At 40.0% G+C, this 23,320-nt stretch overlaps 2 protein-coding genes across 6 annotated transcripts in view; both read left to right on the top strand.

Annotated features, from left to right (window-relative positions):
* Window positions 1-144: 144 nt before the first annotated feature.
* Window positions 145-19,032, top strand: CCP110 (centriolar coiled-coil protein 110). 4 transcript variants are annotated; one of them, XM_068423608.1, is made up of 16 exons: window positions 145-741; window positions 886-1,163; window positions 2,352-2,508; window positions 3,994-4,122; window positions 5,580-7,221; window positions 8,118-8,242; window positions 8,387-8,570; window positions 9,259-9,392; window positions 9,747-9,863; window positions 10,130-10,231; window positions 10,505-10,621; window positions 11,130-11,209; window positions 11,565-11,627; window positions 12,549-12,608; window positions 13,182-13,264; window positions 16,740-19,032. In XM_068423608.1, the coding sequence occupies exons 3-16, from the start codon at window positions 2,362-2,364 to the stop codon at window positions 16,790-16,792; spliced, it is 3,036 nt and encodes a 1,011-aa protein (XP_068279709.1). In that variant the 5' UTR covers window positions 145-741; window positions 886-1,163; window positions 2,352-2,361; the 3' UTR covers window positions 16,793-19,032. The 4 variants fall into 4 exon arrangements, with proteins under 4 accessions (XP_068279709.1, XP_068279711.1, XP_068279712.1 ...); XM_068423610.1 differs by having other exon boundaries at window positions 8,121-8,242; XM_068423611.1 differs by lacking the exon at window positions 13,182-13,264.
* Window positions 19,033-19,177: 145 nt separating this feature from the next.
* The window catches only part of VPS35L (VPS35 endosomal protein sorting factor like), a 57,439-nt gene continuing 53,296 nt past the window's right edge, over window positions 19,178-23,320 (top strand). The window contains exon 1 of one of the 2 annotated variants that reach the window (XM_068423291.1): window positions 19,178-19,259. In XM_068423291.1, the coding sequence (XP_068279392.1) occupies window positions 19,243-19,259 (17 nt within the window). In that variant the 5' untranslated portion in view covers window positions 19,178-19,242. The other variant, XM_068423292.1, reaches the window with a different exon arrangement.

Genomic DNA, 23,320 nt, shown 5'->3' on the forward strand with positions numbered 1-23,320 from the left:
TCGGCGCCCGCCGGTGGCCCGCCTTCAGCTAACCGGCGCGTGGCAGCCGTCACCGCCAGCCAATCCCCGCTCGGCCCCGCCCGCCGGCAGGCGCTGAGGGGCGGGTGGAGGCGCCGGGGCCGGGAGCTCCCAGGGCGGAGAAACCTCCTCAGGTAAAGGTCGGAGGAGCACTGCCAGAAGGAATAACTACGGGTTATTGCAGATAAAAAATGGCGCAGACAAAAATAAATGGTGTTAACTGAAGGGAAGTGAGGAACTCTTGCCAACCAGAGGTGGGACAGGCACCAGGCAATCTTCTAAACTGGATTTAATTTTTATTTTTAATAGCTGAGATAAATATTTGTCACATATTGACCTAGCTGGTTTTGAGCTTCTCAGATATTCTTTTCTGTCTCTGGTTTTGCGCTTCTGCCAGGTGAATCTGAGAAAAATCAGCCGTGTATATGCAGACACATAACAAATAATGGAATGTCTAATTAAATGTTTTACATATTTAAAAATATTTTGATAAACAACAGCATTTGTTAAGATTAAAGATGAAGATTTTTAAAACCTTCAATAATATTTAACATGGTGAAGAGGTAACAGATGAAGGAGTTGTTTTTTGAAACAAGAACGACAGCTTTAACATCTCTAAATGCTCACTGGGACCTAGATGTTTCCGTAAATTTAAATTAATTTTGCGTGGGCCGAGTGCTGGCAAACGAGCGTGTGTCATTTTCCGCCTGACCTGCCTCATGGGTGAGTATTACCTGCTCCTCCGGGGGGCTGGACCAGCAGCTGGCTGCCGCCCGGGCGGGAGGGGTAGGATGTCTGCGGTGACATCGTGAGGCTGTCCTCAAAGAGCAGATTAACAAGTTCTTGTGTTTATCTTTCTCATCACAGTGTGTTCGGTGAAACTGATACCTGCTGGCGGCACGTTTGTGGTCCTGACTATACACGGACTGCGCAGCCGTGTGATATTCAATGTGATAAAGAGCATACACTTCACCCGTGCTAAGAGGGAAACTTGTCTGGGAGATCGATGGGTGGAATCGGTGGAAATCAGGGCACCAGGATGGCCCTCAAACCCATCTCGTACCTCTGAAAATTGCGGCTGCCTTTGCCTGGGAGCTCGCCCAGAAATGACAGCCGTGTCCCGCGGGGCTCAGGCGTGTGGAGAGGTTCGTACATCGAGCTCACGTCCGCGCCCAGACCAAATCGAGAGGGTTTGTCCTCGATTTTCGGCCCGAGACAAGGCAGCGCCCCGCCCGTGTCCCGCCCCGAGGAGGGCGGAGCGGGGCCGCGGTGCGCGCTGGGGCTTGTAGTGCCGCGCGGGCGCGGCCGGGACCGTTGCCGTGAGGTGGCGGGGCAGTGCCGCGCGCGGCGCTCGGGCGGCTGCGGGGAACGAGCGGGCCGGGCCGGGGCTGCGGGGCTCCGGGCCCCGCACAGGTACCGAGGGGTTGGCGAGGGCCTGGGGGGCCGTGCGCCGGGCCGGGGCCCGCGGGGGGACAGTGGCTGCGGTGGGCGCGCTGCTGCCGGGTGGCCCCGTGGCTGGCCCCGCCAGTGCCACCTGCCTCCCGGCGGCGGGTATGGGGCAGGTGTGGGGCAGGGCAGCCCAGGGGAGAGGGGAGGCTGTAGCCCGGGCCCGGGAGCAGGGGTCCTGCCGGGCAGGCTGGGCGGGGCTCGGTGCGCCCGGAGCGGGCGGGCGGAGGGCAGGAGTCGGCCGTGAGCAGGCCTTGACAGGGGCGCTCGGCTCTGGGTTGTAACTCCGGCGGGGATGGGCAGTGTGCGATGCGTAGGCCCGTTTAAGGAAACTAGGCTGTCATTTATTTTTTTTGCTGGAAGTATTGGCGTCTGTTCACACAGGATGTATCGAGGAGGAGGCTCGTGGGAGTGAGACACAAATTCCTCTTAGCCCCCTAAATATAAAGGCTGGTCTTGCTTTAATACCAGCTTAATTCTTTTTTTAATTTTTAAAATTTGGCTGCAATTTTATTTATTTATTTTTTTTACAGTTGATAGGATCTGTCTGATAGTCATAGGAGACCTTAAAGGTTTAGTTTTTGATGGAAATTGTTAAGATTATCTGTAGCATGTGTAGTTTTGTAAATCCTGATTATCTCAATGCTTGCCGCCTTCTCAGTGCACCTGTGATCATCTTTTTTTGCTCATATATGCAGATTCTATTTTTATATGGGAAAAAAAGAACAGTTTTGCAGCTTTTTTTAATGATAGGAGGCAGAGAAACTTAATTGAGTTTTCTAATGTATAATTTGTTTCCCAGAATATAGTGACACAGAATTAGTCGTGATGTTGTTTTCCCTTCATGGTCTTGGAAGCACATGGAAGAGTAACATTATTCTTTGCAGCTTAGTTAACATGAAGATGGAGGACTATGAAATATTCTGTAAGAAGCATCTTTCCAGAATCCAAGAAGAGGCAATAAAAAGAGAAACCTCTTTCACTGTTCAGCACAAAAATACCTCCCTCATTCAATTCCATGGCGTTCCTGTGCTTTCCCCTCTGGTAAGGCCCTTTTTTCCCTTTTTTCCCTTTTTTCCCTTTTTTCCCTTTTTTCCCTTTTTTCCCTTTTTTCCCTTTTTTCCCTTTTTTCCCTTTTTTATTTTTTCTTTTTTATTTTTTCCCCTTTTTCCCTTTTTTCCCTTTTTTCCCTTTTTTCCCTTTTTTCCCTTTTTTCCTCCCTGGTGTGCTAACTGTGCTACTGGCACTAGCTTTGATGTACACGTGTAATGATTCTACTGAAGCTACATCTCTGTGTGAGGTATCATTTGACCTGATGCTTAGTGTATTTGAAGCATTCCTAGCCTTAATTTTACAAAGTAAAGGGGTAACATGTACTTTTTTCCACATTGACTACATTTGCTTTAATTTCTTGAAATTTGTTACCTTCCTGAGAGGAGTAAAAATGTTTGTGGTATTAAATAGATTGATGTTATTGCTGGGGTTAACTTCATGTAAAATCACATTGACATTCCAAATATTGAACGTGTGAGTTTGTTTAAAAGAGTCAAAAAAAAAAAAAGTGTAAATAGGAAATACTGACATAGTTAAAAAGGTTTTAAGTGAATTTCTTTTTGCATGTGTTTGCAGCTTCCTCTAATGTATTTCACAGGCTCATCAATTATGTTAAGTCATTCTATGCTTAATGCAAATAGAGCCAAGCAGAAGACTGTTGGTAGTTTGTGCAATAATGCAGCTGACTTCCTTGTTTCAGTGATGGGAGGTATGAATGGAGAGACTCTCTAACAACAATCTCCAAAAATCATGATACAGATATACATTGGAGACTAAATGATATATTGTAGTGTTTTTTATTTACAAATGGGTGGATATTTTAATGTTTCATAGAAGAAATGCATAATTTGGCTTGGGACTACTTAATTTTGTAGAACTTTGTGAAACCATTTCTTGTAAATGTAGTTTTGTAGATCTAGTTTTGACTTCTATCCAAACTACATATTCTAAAGTAGTAACTCAGAAGATTTTCAGATTCTGATTGTTGAAATGATCCAGAAGACTGCTTGCATACATTTCTGGCTTGTTGTGAAATTCACCTCTGGTTCAAGAGGGCAAGTGCGAGCTAGTGCTTCATAGAGCTTAATAGTTTCAGTACAGGTAGGAAGATGGGTCACAGAGGCCTCTACAGGATGCCCAAACCTCCCATCTGCATAGAGGACTTGGAAAGACCCGTCCTGCAGTCTTGAGTCCTGTGTCATTTGAAGTTGGTACTGTAGCATGTAATGTTCATGCAAATTTTTTTATAAATTATATTCATGTTCATTTGCATGTGTGCCAAGAAGGCATTTTGTGCATCCTCCATTAAAAAAAAGTATAATTGGTTAAAAAGAAGCTGGCATTTCAAATTTGCGCAAAGCCTCAACTTAGGTGATTGTTGTTCTATTTTGTTCTATTGTTTTAATTTATTTCTGTAATTCTGTATTGAAATTTGCATTTAGTGATATAAACCATGTTTCTTACACTGTTTTGCAGCTTAGCGTTGAAAAGAAAAAGGAAATACAGCAATATAAACAGAAAGCACTGGAGCTAGAGACCTGGAGACAGAACTCCTGGAAAAGAGCTTTATTGAATCGTGTTCAGGAGATTCTAGAAAATGTTCAGGTAGTGTCAGTCCAAAGCCTTCTTACAGCTTTACAGAAAACCTCTGCTTATAGACATTTTGAGAAAGTGCTGGGTTTTAAATATTCACCAGTATAAACATGAAGTTAATAGCAGTTAACTCTCCAGAACCAGTGTTTGCTGGTATTTCATGCTATGTGACCTGATAATTGATTTTTTAGTGATAATATATACGTTCATTGTAATGCATGGAACTTGCTTTTCACTGCTTGTTTTGGTATATGCAAAAGACAGACCACACCAGATGAGTGACTGTTGCTTTTGTAACTGTGTTTGAAACAACTAGATTGTAAAAACAAATTAACAAAACCCCCAGTGTTAGAGCAACTGTCTTGCTTGATTTGCAAGCTTATAGCTTAATCAGAAAATAATCTATATTCAACCTTAACGATTACAGAATTAAAATTACCTTCGCATCACTTGTAATTCTGTTGTGTGCTTTATAATTTTACTGCAACTATTTTGTTTTCTTTGCTGCTTCAATGATGAATTTAGTAGAGGTTTAAATTGAAAACAATATTAAATACATCTAATCAAGCAGTATTATTTTCTTTGAAACAGTTGTTATACAGTCTTTAAATTAATCTGTTGCTTATACAAGTACAGTTACCACTGAATTTATTGAGTTACTAAGGTAGCAAACAAAACCTACTCGTTTGCATTGTTTACTGGGGGCTACATGGCAACAGTTGCCTGGCTTGGAATTTGAATAGCAGACCAGGAACATATGTTCCATACAAAAAAAGTTAGCTTTTTTTTTTTTCTTTTTGAAAGGTGTTCCCGTGATAATTGAGTTGCAACATATAGGATAACCTGTAGGATAATTTTAGAGTGAAAATCCTTTTAAACAAGTGCTGGCTAGAAATAGCATTTAATTCTCACTTAAATAAACTTGTTTTTCCAAGTATTTGACAAATGAAAACTTGTATTTAATTGTCTCTGGATTAGTAAAGAAATGAAGAATTTTTTTTTATAGTTCCACTATTCTTGTTAGGAATTTTGTTGATTTGTTCTTAGTTGTCTATAGGTTAGTCTATATTTCGTGCTGAAATTTTTCAATTACATTTCTTATTTAATATAAACATGTTTTCATATTTTAAGAGTAATCTCTCAATATAATTTGAAGCCATAAAATTATTTGAATATATCCAAATTACCTTATGAACAAAAGAGCATTTTTGCATTCAGATACTTGGTATCAGTAAAAATGCTGAGTGGACCATTATTCAAATTCATATTTTAATTCCAATAACCTCTTTCTCATTGCAAAGAGCTCTGTATTGTAAGTAATTTGTAGGAAATAGGTAACAGTTGAACTGAACTTTTTTATTGGTTTTAAGGTGGTAGCATTCTTTTTTTTAAATTCAGGTGAAGCTTGCAGGAATCTGAGGCGATTTCATTGAAAATACTTTTTTTTTTTTTTAAATTTTTGTTTGCAGATCAGGAAGGGACCTAGTGTGGGTAACGTGAACGCACAGGAGGCTGAGAATACCTGCCCTGATGCAGATTCAAAAGCTTCAACTGGCTTCACAGCTCTATCAGATGTCAGTTTGGCATGTTCTCCTGAAAGGCACGGCCCCACGGAGCTTGAAAAGACACCAGAACTTATGCCAGGAGATACTACTGGGCAGGTGACATCAGATGTGACAGAAGTAGTTAAAGCAGCAGAAGAAAGTGTTTTTTCAAAGCAAAGCGAGAGTCGCTTCTCAGAAGACGTACCTTGTCCAAGGCCTGCATCTCCTGACGATGTGCATAATAAGCTTGTGACACATCCTTTGCAAAAGCAAGAGGGACTAGGAGTGTCACTGTCGGATGAGGAAGTCCAAGATCCATATGTAATGAGTCTTCAGAACCTGATGAAGAAATCTAGGGAGTATATAGAGAAAGAGCAAACCAAGCGTAGCTCAAAAAGTAATTCCAAGAGAAGCGTGAGTGAAAGTCATTCGGATAAAGAAAATGATGGCGTTAAAACAATTGACTCTGTGAAAGAAAGAGTAAAGCTTACAGGCAGAAGTTGCACTGCTCCAACACTTGATAAACCCAGTCTCAATAAATCAAATACCCTTCTCCAAGGTGCCTCTACTCATACAACTACAAGTATGTCCACTTTATCCAGTTTTTCTAAAGTGGACATACCTATGAGAGTTGGAACACCCCCGTTGGTGGATTCTGATTCAGATGAAGAATTTAAAAAGACTTCTGTGTTTGATCGTGACAGTAGCATTGTCAGGAGCCTCACAGGCTCTTATGCCAAGTTGCCAAGCCCAGAGCCAAGCATGAGCCCTAAAACGTATCGAAGGCGCCCAAGACCTTTATCAATGGGACACATAGTTATAAATAACCCTGTGAATGCTTATGAGTTAAGTCCTAAAGGCAAGGGTAGAGCAATGGATTTAATCATGCAAGATATTGCTGATAAAAATAATGTGTCTGAATCAGTGCCAAAGTTCATGGTGGACTTCACTATGGTTTGCCCTAGCAGAGTTCCTGGTGTCAACAGGAATTCTTCAGGCCCTTGTGATGACTTGGGGGTTGGCAAACCGAATCGCCATTCCTTGGGGCACTTGGAAAGCAAAGGAACGTTGTTGGCTACAGTGGAAGGACAGGTAGTGATGGACAGCAGAGGGCCGTATAGAGTAGAGACTAGCACTAATATTGTAGCTCCAAAATTGAATGAGCCGTTTGCCATCAGTCAGCCTACAGTAACACAGAAGCTCCTAGCTGTGAACGAAACCAAACCATCTAGTTTGCTAGAAAATACTAAATGTAATTCTCCAGTAGAACTCAATAAATCTTATGACGTAGAAAACCCATCCCCGCTACTAATGCAGAGCAAGAATACACGACAGCAGATGGACACTCCAAGTGTTTCCCCAGCAAACGAGCAGTTTCTAGAAAATAGTTTTGAAAAGGTAAAACGTAGACTCGATTTGGACCCCGACAACAGCCAAAAAGAAAACAGTCCCTGTGTTCTAACAGTTGGAATGGAAGAACAAGAGGAGCAGTGGTTGCAAGAACAGAAATATCCTGTGGGATCAGTTTACATTGCCAAGAATGCAGCCTCTGATAGTATGGCAAAAGGTAAAACATTTCCTCTGGTTGAGGGTTCTTCTTAAACTACTTCTCAGTTTATAAATCTTTTAGAAAAAACCCAATGATCATTACTAAGTACATATATATATATCAAAAGGCTAAAATCTTATTGTGTGAATTATCTTTTTTTCAGTAACCTCATTATTTCTCTAATTTTTAATTAATGACAAATTCTGCAATTCAACTTACTACTTGAGCCGTTTTTAACTGCTACAGAATGGAGTAATTGCTGTCTTAGGAGTCATTTGGAGTCAAAAGTCATAACATTTGTAACAAATACTTGATTAAACAATTTATGAGGAAACATCAGCTAAAACATTGTGTATCAGTTTTGTGAATTCTGTATTTATTCTCAAGGGCATCATTTGACAGCACAAATATTACTTTCCCTTTTGCATGTAGAAATTGGAATTCAGTTTTACTAAGAAAGTTATGTCTTATTCCATGAGATCTAAATAAGGCTACTAAAAGAAAAGACAGCCTGTCTGAATACGTTTCAATGTGTATCTACCAAATCAGGCTGAAGTGACATAAATGATTTTAATTCACTCAAGCAAGTGTAGGTGGTCTATTCTTAGAGCTAGAGTTTTGTGTCCTTATTTTAATACAGGCTCAGTTGATGTTACTCCTGTTCCATTCACATGCTTATCCCACTGCAAATGCAAATATTTTGAAGGACCGTAGTAACAGGAGGTTCTTTGCAATACATAATGGAAACTTGATATCAAGGTTCTTCGCAGTACATAATGGAAACCTGGTGTCAAAGATATGTTTTACTTTTTTACGGATGATGCAAATTGCTCCTGTTAAAGGCATGTATGTCTGTGGCAAAGATCATAAAGAAAATTATTTAATATTTGATTCTTTGTAATGTATCTTCTCAGAAGATATTTTAAAAACTAAAATGTTGGCCTTTGAAGAAATGAGGAAGAGACTTGAAGAACAGCATGCACAACAACTGTCGATTCTGATAGCTGAACAAGAGAGAGAACAGGAGAAATTGCAGAAGGTAAGGTAAAGAGAGGAAAAATTCTAAGCAAAGGGCATGTGTGCTGTATTGCAGTTTGTCAGGAAGCAGTTGGTTTTAAAATGTATATTCTGTACCTTTGCAGAGTTAGAAAAATAGTCTTATAGTTGATTCTTTCTTTTGTAGGAACTGGAAGAGCAGGAGAGAAAGTTGAAAGGAAAGAAGGTCACTACAACGGAAATAGAAATTTCCAAAGTGAATATTAACAGTAGGATGGAGTTGGAGTGGAGGAAAAAAAGCGAAAGTGGCTTGCTGGAAAGTGTGCAGTCTCAGCTGGAGACAGTCCGTAATGCAAACTCTACCAGCATTGGTAAAACTGAGCGGGTAGTATGTAGGTTAAATGTTGTGATATATTTTGCTCTGCAGTGCTTGACTGGAGCAGCTGCCCCACTGAATTGATAAACGCAGTGTTCCTGTCCTGGGGCACTTGTTGGTCAGGACATGCAGACAGCTGCTGCCTTCAGCTGCTGACAGCTTATGTTAAACAAATTCTGTGGTTCATCTTTGTGTAGCTGGCATTTAGCACAGTTTCAGCCATTGTTGCACTGTTCCATGTATTGCATTTGTACATAATTGTTATAGGGCATATTTGAGGAAAACAAGCTAAAAGTAAACTGGTTTGATCAAGGATGAGGAGGTGGATTTGCATCATGTCACAGAAGGTTCATCCTCGTGCCATGGTAGCTGCACAGCAGTGGGCCAGGTGTTCTCGTTTGTGTAGGAGGATTAGAAAGGCTCTTCCAAGGGGTCTTGACTGCAAGGAATTACAGCTGTAGCTGATGGAACACCTCTCATCTGTTCCAGAACACTATGAAATGTTTTGTTTTCTGTTTAGCAAATTTTGCTAGGAAATGAATCGGAAATATTCAGATTGCTTCTTGCCTACAATTGACCTTGTAAACAAGGCTGCTACCTCTGAGCGGAGTGTGTACGCACACATAGTCACTACTTTATGGATGAAAGTGTGTGTTGAACTGTACATTGTGCTTTGCATGCAGGTTTTGCTCATACTACAACACCTAACACCTTTGCTTCAACAAATGAAACTTCATTCTTTCTCTGGGGACCATCAGGACTTATAAAAACCTCAGTATCTAGGCCGAGTAACAGGATCAAAACTAGGTGGACCCAGGTAAGGAAAAAAAAAGATTTATTTATAGCTTAAAAAGCCCTCTAGTTTTTGTAAGACACTAGTAACTTTATAATAGCTATGCGGTAATAAATCTCACAGAAAAAATTAGTTTTCCTTCCTATATTAACTTCAATTACATGAGAGAGCTGTATAGGATATTTTTCTCGTTCATATAAGCAAAATAATCATATAACAATATATTGCTTCTGCTAAGTTAGTATTACAGCCAAAACTTTTATCAACAGCTTGTTTCTTACTTGAAAGCTTATGTCACATGATCGATGTTATTTGAAAAATAATTCATCATTCTTGCTTTTTTATCAAATGTTCAGAAAACACTTCTTTTCTTTTAAGGTTTTCAGTCCAGAGATACAAATGAAGTTCGATAAGATCACTGCTGTGGTGAAGGGGTTTCTCACTCGTAGACTCCTTCAGACAGAAAAACTGAAACATCTTAAGCAAACTGTAAAAGTAAGATCAGCATTTTTATATTATGCGGCTTCTCCTCGTGTTTGTTTTTGTTCCTATCTTCGATTGACAGATGAAATCATGCATTTTCTCTTTTCAGAAGAATTTGGGAATGTCTGTCACATGAACAGGTTTGAGTGTTGCATTGCTTAGTGTCATAAGGTCCAAGTCAAAGAAAGACTGTATGTCCTATGTGTACAGTTTGTAATGATTCCTTTGTTGTGAATGGTTATGCTTGGTGCTTAATCTTACTTTCCTGTCTTCCCCAGGATACTAAGGAGTTCATAAAAAATTTTCAGTCTGAAGCCCCATTAAAAAGAGGAAGTGTTTCAGCACAAGATGCATCCCTTCATGAAAGAGTAATGGCTCAGGTGACACAATTTAAACCTTTTTTTTTCTCTCCTAGCTATTCTGCTTTTGTAATATAAATACCTAACACCTTCACAGTGACTGTTTAAAGTAAAAAGTTTAAACTAGGGCTGTGAAGAGAAGATTCCATGTTGTGCTGACACATTAAGAGAGATTTCAAAATTATCTTTTCGAGTGTTTTGTTTAGATTGAAAGTGAGAAGAGCTTGATGAGCAAAACCATGGGAATGTTAACTGGACTGAATATTTTAATAAAATTTTAATTATTCTTTCCAGCTGCGAGCTGCTCTGTATGACATCCATGACATCTTTTTTGCAATGGAGGCATCAGAAAGAATGAGTATTCTGCGTCATGATCGTGAAGTTCGTAAAGAGAAGATGCTCAGGCAAATGGTGTGTTATAGTCAAGAGAACATAACATGTTTTAAGACTTTACGTACTGAATCGTTTTGCTTTTAAGAGAGTCTTCCTCACCCAGTAAAAGTTTTTTAAATCTAAGTTGTTGTTTAATTATGCTCCTGTAGGTAACTTTCTTCAAATAATAAAAGAGGTCACTGCAGTAGGAGATTAATATGTTGAAACTTTTAATATGTAGATGTGTAAAAATTAGAATGAAAAACATGGTGAAAGTAATAACAAAAAGTTCATACTTTAAATAAGAATTTGTTACAGCACACAGACCTTTTTAATCTGTTAATATAAGGAAGATCCTTTAATTTTAAAAAATAAAAAACCCTTGAATTTAGCCTGAATGTGAACAGTACTGAAAACACTGTTGGTTTTGTTGTTTGGAGGGGTTTTTTTTTTTGATTTTATTTCTTTTAAGTAGGGGCAGATCAGATGAGATTAAGCTCAGTAGGAGCAGTAACTAGTGTTATTGTCGGTTCTTTTGCTTTTTTAGGATAAAGTAAAGAGCCCAAGAGAGAGAGTGACACTTTCAACAGCTACGCAGAAATCTCTGGACAGGAAAAAGTACATGAAGTATGTGCAGTTCTCCCTTTATGGTGGTGGGGATGGGGTGCAAGAGGACAAGTAGGAGGCATTGGAAATAGTGAAAGGAAGTTTTTGGAGTAACATCTTTGCAAACTAATATCTCTCCTAGGAAGAATGGATAAAAAACTGTCTTCAGCTGTGTGGTGTCTTACTAATATTACTAATAGTAATATTTAGCAAGTAATACTTGCTCATGAGTAAAAAGCAATAATCTGTAGTACTGCTCTGGCAGTATTACATGTAGATGTAGATCCTGTTGTAGGTTTTCTCTTACTGTTTCTGTTTAAGACCTAGATGATGATTTTATAGTTTTAATATGTTTCAATACTTTTTGTTTCTCTAGGGCTTCAGAAATGGGAATGCCAAGTAAAAAAATAATCATAAAACAAAAAACTCCTGAAAGCCGGTGAGTGAAGATTACTTGTATTAGGATGCTTTTAAAGAACTGTCTTATAATGATAGATTCTTTGATCTGCATTGCTGGTTTGCCATCAATCAGCTCAATTCCTTCCACTGTAATGACAGGCAGTAATGAAATATGATTTAGCATGGTCTGAGAAAGGGTTTTATTAACTCATTAGATGTTAGAAAAGATTTATTTTCTTCAGAGTCCTGAAATTTTATCTTCAGAAATTATTTATTTATGGCTTTAAATCTCTGTGCTCAGGTTCAGGTTTTTCTCTGAGATACACTATTAGGATCTCTTAAGATTCAGTTTGACACAACTGCTTTTCTTAATACCCTTTACTTTGCAATGTAAACATTGATATGCTTATCTTTAGAAAGCTGTCAGAAAAGAAGTGGCTTTCTGTCGTGAGGAAAAGTTCTTGCTTCTAGATTGTGTGTTGTTTGCTTAGATCAGAAGTTACAGTGTTCAATGCTTGCTGTTCAGGAAGACAGCAGCCCTTAGGAGGCCTGTCTGCACCTTTTTCTAGTATAAAAAGTCAGATACCTGGCAATTTTAATCCTATGCTTACCCAAAAGCTTTGAAGACATGCTGTCTACTAATACAGTTCAACCTTCAACGAGTTTAAGTGATTCAGTCCTTTTCTCCTGTATGTCCTTATCGATGACGAGGAACCCAGGGCACTGTTGAGAGTTTTATCTGCGTGCTTTTTTGTTTCTGTGTTTTAAATAGCAGAGTAGTAATCCTATTCTGGAATTTTAATTCCTGCCACTTTTGCCTGCGTGTCATCTGCATTACAGAGCCTGTTAGCCTTTCTGAAATTTGTTATGTGAAACATGATGCAGAATTCAGTATTCCTTATGAGATTTTATTTTTTTAAAGAAGGGGAAAAAGTGCTAATAAAAGTTTGTGTTTTAACAGTGTACTTCAACCAAATCAAGGACAGAATGCCCCAGTTCATAGACTACTTTGCAGACAAGGGTAAGGGCACAGCATTTTTATAGCCTAAAGATGAAAGTAAATGCAAAGTGCAAAAGCACAGTAATTTCTGAATAATATTTACACATACTGGTGCAGCTGTTGTTCAAAGTAAAAATAATTATTTCTCACAGTATTTTGAGAGAGTGATGAAGCTTTGTTTTACCTTATACTGCAAGAAAATGTTTAGTGTTCTCATCCTCTTGTGTATTGTCTCCATTTACACCATGTTCCAGCATTTCTATTTGTAACATTCATTCCATGAAGCTTTGCTTCCACTTAATGAAATATGTGTATTTTTAAATGTAGACTGTAATGCCACAGTATCTGAACTGAATCAGTTTCTTGAATAGAGTTTTAAAAATCTGTTCGTGGGGAGATATTCTCCTATTTAATGTATCTACTTAAGCCATAATAATGTCAATAGGAATTGTACACGTACTCAGGAGGAGGCTCTGTAGGACACTGTAAAAAATGTTTTCATGCTAAACGCAGTTTGATAGTGTCTTTATATTTTTGGATACAGCCTTTCAATTTTGATGCAAGTGACTTATTAACTCTCTTGTATTTAATTAGAACCCCTAAGACCTCAATGAAGGGGGTTGAGCAAAATAGAAAGAAGGCCCCAGAGAGCAGAGTGTCTAACAAGGCTGTTTCAGGTGTGTAGAAAATTGGTGCTTGGATCTTATAGTAAATAAGTTACTAGTATCTAGAAAAAGTAAATATTTATATTGCTTTCCTTTTCTTGTGCACCTGCTTTGCTATATCTTAAATCTAACCTATCTCTTTAAATAAACATGCGCTGGTAACTTAACCATCCACTTTCAAATTCTGTAAACATAGTATATAGAATGTACTGCACAGCTCATTTGCTTTCACTCACCAGCTGCCCAGTCATAAAAAAGTTTTCCAGATACATTCACTGTAACTGTTTGAGAAGCTAATAGTAGTCAAACTAGACTTGGATTAGAATCTTAATATAATTTGATTCTTAGTTTTGTACACACGTGTAACTTGTCTGCAACACGAAGCCTATGGAAAGGACAGGAAGGACAGTTTCAGACTTTTCAGTCAGCATTGTAAAAGTGGAGTATTCCTGTACTTGCATACAGAGATTACTGATCGGTTACCTTTTATTAAAAGGATTTTATAATAGTGCCAAACCTCTCAGTTTTCAGCCTGTTCAGCCATGAAGGGAATAAAACACTATGAAACATCTTGTACAATTTCCTTTTTTTTATTCATATTTTAAATTTCTTAAGTGACAAACCTTAATTTATCAAAAGGTAAAGTGATGTATATATTTTAAAACTGTTTAAGCTCTTAATTACACTTTGTTCTCAAAGGGGAGTTCAACAAGTCAAGTATAAAAATTGGGAATTTTGGGGCTCAGTAAGGCAAATTATAATGTAGCAGGATTTAAACGGTTTCCATAGTGATGTGAATTATCTTTATGTATTCAGTATCAAACCTTTCCTATAAGGGAAATTCTCCATTTATTACTGCCCTGGCGCAATCTGGCAGGGAGTATCTGCGAGCTTTAGTGCAGTGTGTAGACTGTTCAGATGTCATGTTATCCCAGTGTTTGGTCTTTTCATAGTACTTTGTGAAGCCAAGAGAGGTGGCTGCAGAAGGATGTATAGTAAGAAACTGTGCGCACACATCTGTAACATTTCAGTTTGAAGAAGGAGAAAAAAAGAAAAAAGTAGGGCAAAAAAATAAAGTAAACAATGAGATTACAGCCAGGGTTTGTTCATTTATTTTTCTGTTGCCAATTCTTCTGGCAGTGCTGTCACCAGTAAAGTGGAGCAAGGCAGCTGTACAGTTGCGCTGAGTGACGCTACAGAAAAATTAGCAAAGGTAATAAATAATATCTCTGAAATATAAAGCAGAAAATTAAGTAAGCAGTATAATTTTTTGCCACCAGAGGTAGCCATTAAGGCAAGTTTTCGTCTGCAAGTTTGCAAAAATGTGTCTGGTATTAACTAGTAAATGAGAGGGCTGAAGAACAGGGGCAACAAAACAATCAAGGCCTCTACCAGTTACAGTATTACAGAGGTTGTAAAAGAGTAGTAGTGTAAGGGTGGTGTCAGTGTCAAGTTTAGCACCGATTTGAGATTCGGATGCCACGGCCAATCTCATATAATTCACACTCAGCTCGTAATGATCTACAGTGGTGTTTACATTTGCGCCTGGCATCAGACATCCAGTTAAAGCATTCTCTTTTGCTCTTCTGTGTTGGCAGTGCGTGCCGCTCTACTAAGTGAGTCCCTGAGTTTATCTTAGTCATAATTCTCTATGTTGTTGAATCGGATTTTTTGGTTATTTTTTTTCTGTTTTTGGAGTAATAAAGTATCTTTTCAAGAGAGATCCTTGAAAGTCATCTGTAATGAGGCAACAAGTTCTGTCTGGGAAGGACCATAGACAGAGAAACTGTAATCTCAAGTCAATTTGAAAAGAAAATGTAAAAAACCGAACAAATGTATATGCTGCTTTTATTTTAGCAGAAGTAGTGCATGTCAGAAAATGAAGAGTTGTAGCAGTCTAAGTGCTGTGGAAAAGAAATAAGGGGCATGAGGCACATAGGCTATTTGGGTGGCAGCAGCACTTGGCCAAGCGTGGGCTTTCCCGCATGCCTGTCCAGGCTGAGCAGAGAGCAGATTGCCCGTGTGAGATGGTGTGTGCTGTGAAGGGTGTTAGCATTCAGGCCAGCACTTCAGGAGGGCATCAGACTTGCTACTGTGTGTAGCAGGTCAATTGTATGACGTAGGAGAGAGGCCTCATGTAATTGCTCCCCCTGCCACTGAAAAAGGTTGTGTGATAATTGTATTCAGAAGGACAGTAATTCTCTTTAGTAAAATTTGGCTTCTTCAGTTCCTTAGTCTAGATTGCTGGGGCTTTTACACTTCCCCATACTGTCCTATTCTGTATGTGAGATTTTTATGTAACTTGGAGTGCACTTGAGGAGAGTTAAGAGGTAGTGTCAAATCACTAATAAAGCATCATGCCTGTCAGCCTGGTTGGTTGTCCTCCAAGATCACAGGTGAGCTGAAGAGAACAGCCCTGCAGAGTGCTGGGCCACTGAGAATGCCTTTTTGTATAGCGGGAAACAGTGCTCAGATGTGAGGGATCCTGCTGCAGTAAGGTCTCTGTGGGCACTACCAAAGCTTCTTTGCACTGTGCTGAATGTGGCCCTCGGACACCTGTGAGTAACCACTGCAACTCTGACAAAGAGTAACTGAAGATCCTAAAAAGGCCTGGCACTTACTTTGTCACGTTCATTTAATTGCCTGGTAATTGTTTCTCTTCCATGGCTGTCTTCCATTTCCACTGCTCTGCACCATGTGGTATGGTTTTCACTGCTTTGTGTAGATGTTTGCTCACGTTGCTGGACACTCGGTGACTGCTTGAACCTAACAAATGCTGAGTTGTGCTACTTTCTAGCAGCCTGCAGTGCTAAACCCTTATTACTGGAAGATACTTGTGCTACGTGTAGTATAATATGGCTTTCTAAATATATATTTATATATATTGGTTCCATGTAGAGAGGTTTGTTTTATGTATTTTTATACTTGAGCAGCTTTACGTTTATAGGGGCTCTGCCTGATGACCTCATTCATACTGCACTTTTAATTCTAGTTGTGTATATTGACACATGGAAACCTACAACTGTCTCTTGATTTATTAATATGGCAGCTGGGGAAAAGGAAAGAGTTATTTTAAATATTTGACTTGTATAATATTATTTTAATTGATAGTTTATTTAAAAGTAATACATGACATTGTTAAACTTATCAGTCATTTAATCTCTGTCTTGGTGATGTTATAAACAGACTTATCTCTTAAAAACTTGTGAATTGTAGTTGTACATGTTTTAGAGTAGCAGAAAAGAAGATGAAATAGTTACTGAGGAAGGAAATACTATTAAATGTTGTTACTTTCAAACATAGGTAGTTTTTGTAAGGCATTTTGGGTGTAACATTGTGAAAACTGTCATTTGAAAAGTAGCCACTGAATATATAATACTGCTTAGAAAAATTTGTTGTAAACTTCTCAGCTATTTTTGTTGGATAATCCTGTTACAGAAACAGTCCTACTAATTGTAAACCAGTAATGTTTCTACTTCATTTTTAGGAGCATATGCAGGAAGAACCCAAAGAAAGAAGCCAAATGTTGTGACAATTTAAGAAGACAGCACTCGCTGGGATAAAATGGCTAATTTTTAACGATGGCATTCTCAGCACTGATTCAAATATTGCATCTTCTATACACATATGTATATTTAGAAATGATAAACATACAATGACCCATTAATACGAGCATATTGAACTAATAAAGGGCTGTGAAGCTCTAATACTTGTGGGAAAATTGCATGTTAAAACTTATTATATATTCATACTACTGCATACACATAAGATTCATAATCTTGTTTATTTAAAGACCACCACAGGGCAACATTAAGCTAATTTGTGACTTTTTCATACTCTTGGTTTCTTGTGTCTGACATACACATTTTACATTACTTAAAATTGCAATTTCTGCGTCTGGCTGCCACCATAAATAAGCCATGTGTATATATTTTTAGTTTCATACCATAAAGCAGTTCAATAAGAAAAAAAATTACTTTAAACAAAACTGAGCTCTTCCCTCAGTGAATTTGTCAGCAGCCTTTTTGAATGTACTTTCTATATGAATGCGATTACCTCAATTTAAATACTAATGGCCTAAATGTTTTGCATTTCTGCGGAGTTGGACAGACACGGATCCAGATTAACTTCTGGGCAGACAGACGTACCTTCAATGACTATACTGAAACTGCGCATTTATACATGTAGATCAAGCCACTGTACTGGAAGAGTCCCAGGACTTTTTTTTTCCTTGCTGTCTACTGCATTTTCATATGGAAATAACTTTTGACCAAGATGAAGAGAAGCATGTGTTCTACAAAAATTTCAGAAGGCAAGATTTTAAATGTTTTACCATTTCAGACTTACAAATGATTGTCTATAATAGTAATTCAGATACCTTATGTTTCATTAATGACAGCCACAATTTTTCTGAGCAGTTTCTCTTCTACTGTGATCTAACAGGCCCTTGTACTGAAATCGTTATTTCACAGCTGAAAAAATATCCCTACCCAAGCCCAACAAACACACTCTTATATTTATGAAAATCTAACGTTAAAAGATCATGCTCATGTTTTGCCTTCATCTTCCTACTGATTGATGTTAGCCTTCAACTTGAGGGGAGCAGAACTTTGTAACTTCTGTCTTTTAAGGAACTTAAGACATGATGTTAACATTCAAAGTCCAACAGAGAAAAGCTTGGCTGTGTAAGTCTTTCACTGTTTTGCTCTGTAACAGTAGTAGTAGAGAACTTGACTATCTGAATGCGAAATGGGTTATATTTTGTTGCTTTCCCAGTATCGATACTACGCAATGCCCTAACTTTGTAACATGTTGACACAGACAGAAGAGAAAAAAGAGTGACCAAAAATTTCATTGTGTTAAATAGTCAGCATGAAAGAGAAACAGTAATGGTGGGATGAGGAGAGTGTCTTCAGGAGCAGCGATGAGTGAATTGGCTTGCTTGTGGCACTAGTTGTGGCTTTAATCTACTACCACGTCTGTCCTCTGCAGCTAGTGATGTTGTTCAAAACAACTGTTTGATACCATGCAGTAAGTTACCCAAATTTCATACTTAGAAAAAGGCAGAAACACTGCCTAAACACTTTCAAGAGTGACACTGCTTGGTCGCTCTTTACTGTGGTGTTTGTTTGAAAACTTGGGGGTGGCGCTCCCCTAATAGTGTAAATTGAAGAGTTCACACCAGTGGAGGACCTGCCTTCTTCATACAAATGCTGTGGTTCTTTAAAATTTGAGACGTAATACGGAAGATGCCTGAGGTAAGCTTCCTGCTCACCCAGTGGGCATCAAAGCTCTGTTTGGGTTCCCAACTTTCCTTAGGAATGGAAAACATCTCAAGAGGGGAAAAATTTACAAGAGTAACCTGTGTCACGGGTGACAAAATGTGCTGTTGATATATCAGTGCTAAAGACTGTTGTTTTTAAAGGGTGTTTTATGTGCTGTATTTATTATTAGCATAGGCAATACGTTGATGTAAAAAATAGGTTTAGTTTAAGTGTGAGTAAAAATGAATGCTTACCTTCTCTTTGGGTTTCACAGCTAAACCTTTCACTTTAAGCATGCTTCTAAGATCTGTAATAAAATATTGTAGCACAAGCTTTTTTTAACTTCCGTGAGGCCTTTCTCTTGGCAAGTGCCAGAATTTGTTTTTGTATTTGGTATGTTTTGTATTTATACATATTTAATTTTGGTTTTGTGTGGAGTTGTAATATCATTATAAAAGTGTATTTATTTTTGTACTTTATTTCATTTTCACCAGTCTTGTCTTTTACTTAAAACATCCTGCACAATAAACTTTAAATCTTTAAAAATAACTGAATTTCTTTTCTTTTTCTGCCGCGGGAGGGCGGCAGCACCCAGCCGGCACCGAGCAGGGCCGCCCCGCCGCCGGGCGCCAGCTGTGAGGCGAGGCGCTGCCCGCTGCGGGGCGGGGCGGGAAATGGCGGCGGAAGGCGCTGCCCGGCCGCGGCGTCATGTGACGGGGCTGCAAGATGGCTGCCTTCCCCTGGTGAGGCTGTGGGCAGCGCGGCCGGCGGGCGCTGCCTGCCGCCGTCCCGGGAGGGGACTGCGTTTCTCCCGGCCCCTGAGGCGGTGCTGGGGGAGGGCAGAGCCGGGTAACGGGCTCTGAGGGGGCTGCAGGTCCCCGCGGCTGCGTGAGGGCAGCCGTCATCCAGGGCCGCGGCGCTGAGGCGGGGGCGGCTCGGAGGACGCCCGAGCGTGCCCGCGGGGGGAGCTGCCCTGTTGAGCCAGGGCTGCGGGCTGGGGGAGCCTCGCCTCACGCTCGCCGGCCCCGGGGCTGCCTCCCACGGGCTCGGGGCCGCTCGGCCTGAGGGGCTGGAGCTCCGCGAGTGGCGGGAGGGAGCCGGGGCGCTGGGTTCCGCGGCTCCGCTGGCCGGGGAGCGCGGTCCGGCCATTCTCTTGGCGGCTCTCGGGAGAAATCCGAAGATACAGATCAGATTTACAGCGCGCCGTGTTTAGCTGCGTGGGGTGCCGGGAGGGTGGCTGAGCTCTGCACGGTGTTAACGTGGGATTCCCACGCAGGAGGAGGCCCTCGGGGTCCGTACGCGCCGGTGAGCCCTGGGGGAGGCGGCTGAGGGAGGGAGGGGAGGGCCGCTGGCCTCTGCCCGCCGGCCTCTGCCCGCCGGCCTCTGCCCGCCGGCCTCTGCCCGCCGGCCTCTGCCCGCCGGCCTCTGCCCGCCGTTTGGTGTGCCCGAACTGATCAAGGAGGTTACTCAGGGGCAGCGGGTGTGTGGTTTGGTTTGATCACGTAGGGATTTTATGATGTGTCCCCTCGTGAGAGGAGGGAGCCGGTGAGGGGCAGGAGCGTTCCCGTCCCGCAGTGGCACTGTGCGCTCGCTGGGAGCGGCCGCTCCCGCCGCCGCGGAACTCACCAGCGAAGATGAAGATTTCGTACAGGGAATTTAAGCTTATTACCACAGTTTGGCTTCTGTTAGTTTTTCACAGGCTCCTTAGAAGTAGACATGGTGTTTACGGGCTGCAAACTGAAGAGGCAGAGTCAGCTTCTAGCAGCACGCACTATTTCTAAAGGAAAACTTGGTGTACAGCTGAGGAGGCTCCACTGTGTAGGACGTGGAATAACTTAGTCTGGTGTTGCTTATGGAAAGGAAGGATAAAAGAGGTGCTTTTTCTCTGAGAGAGTAAAGGAAAATATGGTCATAGTTCATTTTTCTCCAGACTTCTCCGTGTTTACAAATGAGCTGATTTGCTGTTTCTGGAAGGCTTGCTCTCCTGAGGCTAATGTTCTTTTAACACATGGAATATATCTAACATCTGGGTTTTGGTGTGGCTCATGGGTCATAGTCCTGAGCGAACTAGAAATCAGACCCAATGTGGAGTCAAGAAAGGTAATGTGCAGCAATTAGAGCCAATTAGAGCATTAGGTTGCCAAAAAGTTTTCCTCATGTATACATTATCACACTGAAAATCATGTGTCTCACTCTTTCATGTTACTAATGTGTGAGCAAACTTTTATGTGTAATAAAAAGTGGAAATAATTTGTGAATTTAGAAGTTTCATTGTTAATGAAACCAGTTGAGGTTTTATAAAAACATCACAGCTGTGCTTTTTAAAATAAATTCACTAGGGTATGAAATACTTTAAAACTTGAATTTAGGTAGCTGAGGAAATTTGAGTGTGTAAAACGGCTCTAACGTGTTAGCTGGCTGTTGGAACTGTTGATGCTTTGAGTGCGGTAATTTCGGTGGAATTCTGTGGAATTTGGGATGAATCTTTCAGTAGAATTCGGGATGCTGGGAAATTGGTTTTTACGTAGTGCAGCAATGAGCAGGCTAGTGAGTAGGTCTGATACTACTGTTGCAGAAGTGGCCATGGAGAAATAATGAACCAGAGTAAAATGTTTTAATACATATTTTTCTGTAATATGGAAGGCTGGTTCTTCTGCTGCATGGAGGCTGTCTCTGTGCTGAACCTGGAGCATGAGGGAGGCACCTGGGTTCATAGGGTGGGCTGGGCTCTGGAAGAGCTTCAGTGACTTGGGAGTAAGGAGGAAGTACAGCAGTCCCAGGAGAAAAGATTGTTTAGCAGGAGAGAAAAAGGTTGGCAGTCTGGCAAGTGTCACATAGAGTTGTGGCAATTGCAGTAATGCTCGTGTGTGAAAAAACGCTGAAACCCACTGCTAAAACAGCACCTGCAAGCAGGGGTGTGTTTTACACTATGCACTGGGGACAAAACCCTGGCTTGGCCTGAGCCTTATTTTTATTTACTCTCGGAAGTTGACCAAGAAAGGAATGCTTAGTCTCCTTTCCCTGGAGAGTAAGTAGAACATAATGTCAGAGCAAGCTTGAACTTGTCTCCCGTATTAGCTATGTTACAAGCTGTCTTATCACTTGAATAACCACATTGTAAATGTACTTTTTAAAGACTTATTTGCGGGGTGAACAGCTCTTCTTCATTCTCCTGTATTAGACATGTATACTTGCCCAGTGATGCCTTACACTATAATTGTATGATTGATTTTGGCCTGGGAGTGGTATGCCAAGGGTGAGCTGTCAGTGACATCTTTCTTTGCAGGTAGTTTGGAAATACTGACAGAACTGTAACAGAGTAATAGAAATGTTATAATTAGGCAGCCAAAGTTTGTCTGAAAGATTTTGCAGCCAAATGAAAACTCATGAAGCAAGTCAGCAAGGAGAATCATTGAATCATGGGACAATAGTAAATTAAAGAGAGTATTCATGTATAAAGAAAAGGAGCTAGAGATTAAGAAAACAAAAGGAATAACAGAAAATTTCACTAGACTCTTTCTCTTGCTCTGCTGTACCTCATTAGATGTCAAAGCTTCTCCTTGGAGTAGCACAACCATAAATTAAACTCATTCTTAATTTTTTTTTTAATGAATTTGGGTTTTTTGGGGATACATAGTATCTATAGAAGAGCTGGCTGCTTGGCACTGTTGAAATTCTTTACTAATGAGTTAGATTTCTGAGTAGGAATGGAATTCTTTGAAAGTTTGGATTAGTTTTTGTGGGAAAGATGTGTATTATATGAAGGGAATGCTGTTTGGTTTTGTTAGGAGTCTGATTGAAGAAACCTTTGTGTATCCACTGGTTTACTCATTCAGCTAAGGCCTTAGTGTGTGCCATAAACGTTCTCAGGATCCTGGATGAAACAGGAAAGAACCATTAACTGCTCTGCATGTCTCAAAGACTAAAAAAGAAATCAAGAAGTTGTGGAGGGTTGAATGCAGAGAGAACCTTTTCAAATATATTTTCCTAGATATTACTTGAATCACTTTCTGCCTTGGTACTTAACTATTGCTACTGCTAAAGGAAGGTACCACGTGGTAGCTGTGATGGCAGTTTTAGGAAGGCAGCTGTCCTCTGTATTTTTGTGAGTTCATATTTTTGTTTCCCTGTTTAACTGTTACTACTACTCCATACAATTAAAAGGAATTAATTTAATATATTGATGTGTTGTCAGAGATATTAGAAAGCATTTCTGACTCTTAAGTCTCTTTTGAAATTGCCATCTGGTGCTAGTCAGGGAAGTTTTAATCCCCCTTTTTGCCTTCCTATATTGTCAAACATGCTTTAAAAGCCTTTTTAAAATATACATTTATATTTATATTTGAGCAATGAAAACCAGGATGAATGGTCTATTTTATAAAAGAACAGCGTCCTTCAACAGTGATTGATAAATTAGTGTATGTTGCTATTAGTTCCTAGTGACAATGGTGTTTTATTCAAATACTTTTATTTATGTTCTTTTCTGGAATCGAGTCTTTTTTTAACTAGAGATGGAGGCCATAGTTCTCACAGTTCTCTCCAAGATCAGATTCAAAATAAAACTTGAAATACTTATATTTTTGTGATTTATTTCACTTAATGACATACTTAATTTTCAGAGGCAAGGCTTTTATACAAGGACTTATCCACAATGCAAGCATATGAGTACTGATAGGTTTTTTTCTTATAATGTAACTTTTGCAACTTTTGTTATGAATACAGTGAACAGATAGAAATAGATTTCTCAGAGAAGAGCTTTGCAGCTACACAAGTTAATCTGTGCAGTCCCTCATTATATCTGTGC

Source organism: Nyctibius grandis, chromosome Z, assembly GCF_013368605.1.
Source record: "Nyctibius grandis isolate bNycGra1 chromosome Z, bNycGra1.pri, whole genome shotgun sequence".
Lineage (NCBI taxonomy): Eukaryota > Metazoa > Chordata > Aves > Nyctibiiformes > Nyctibiidae > Nyctibius > Nyctibius grandis.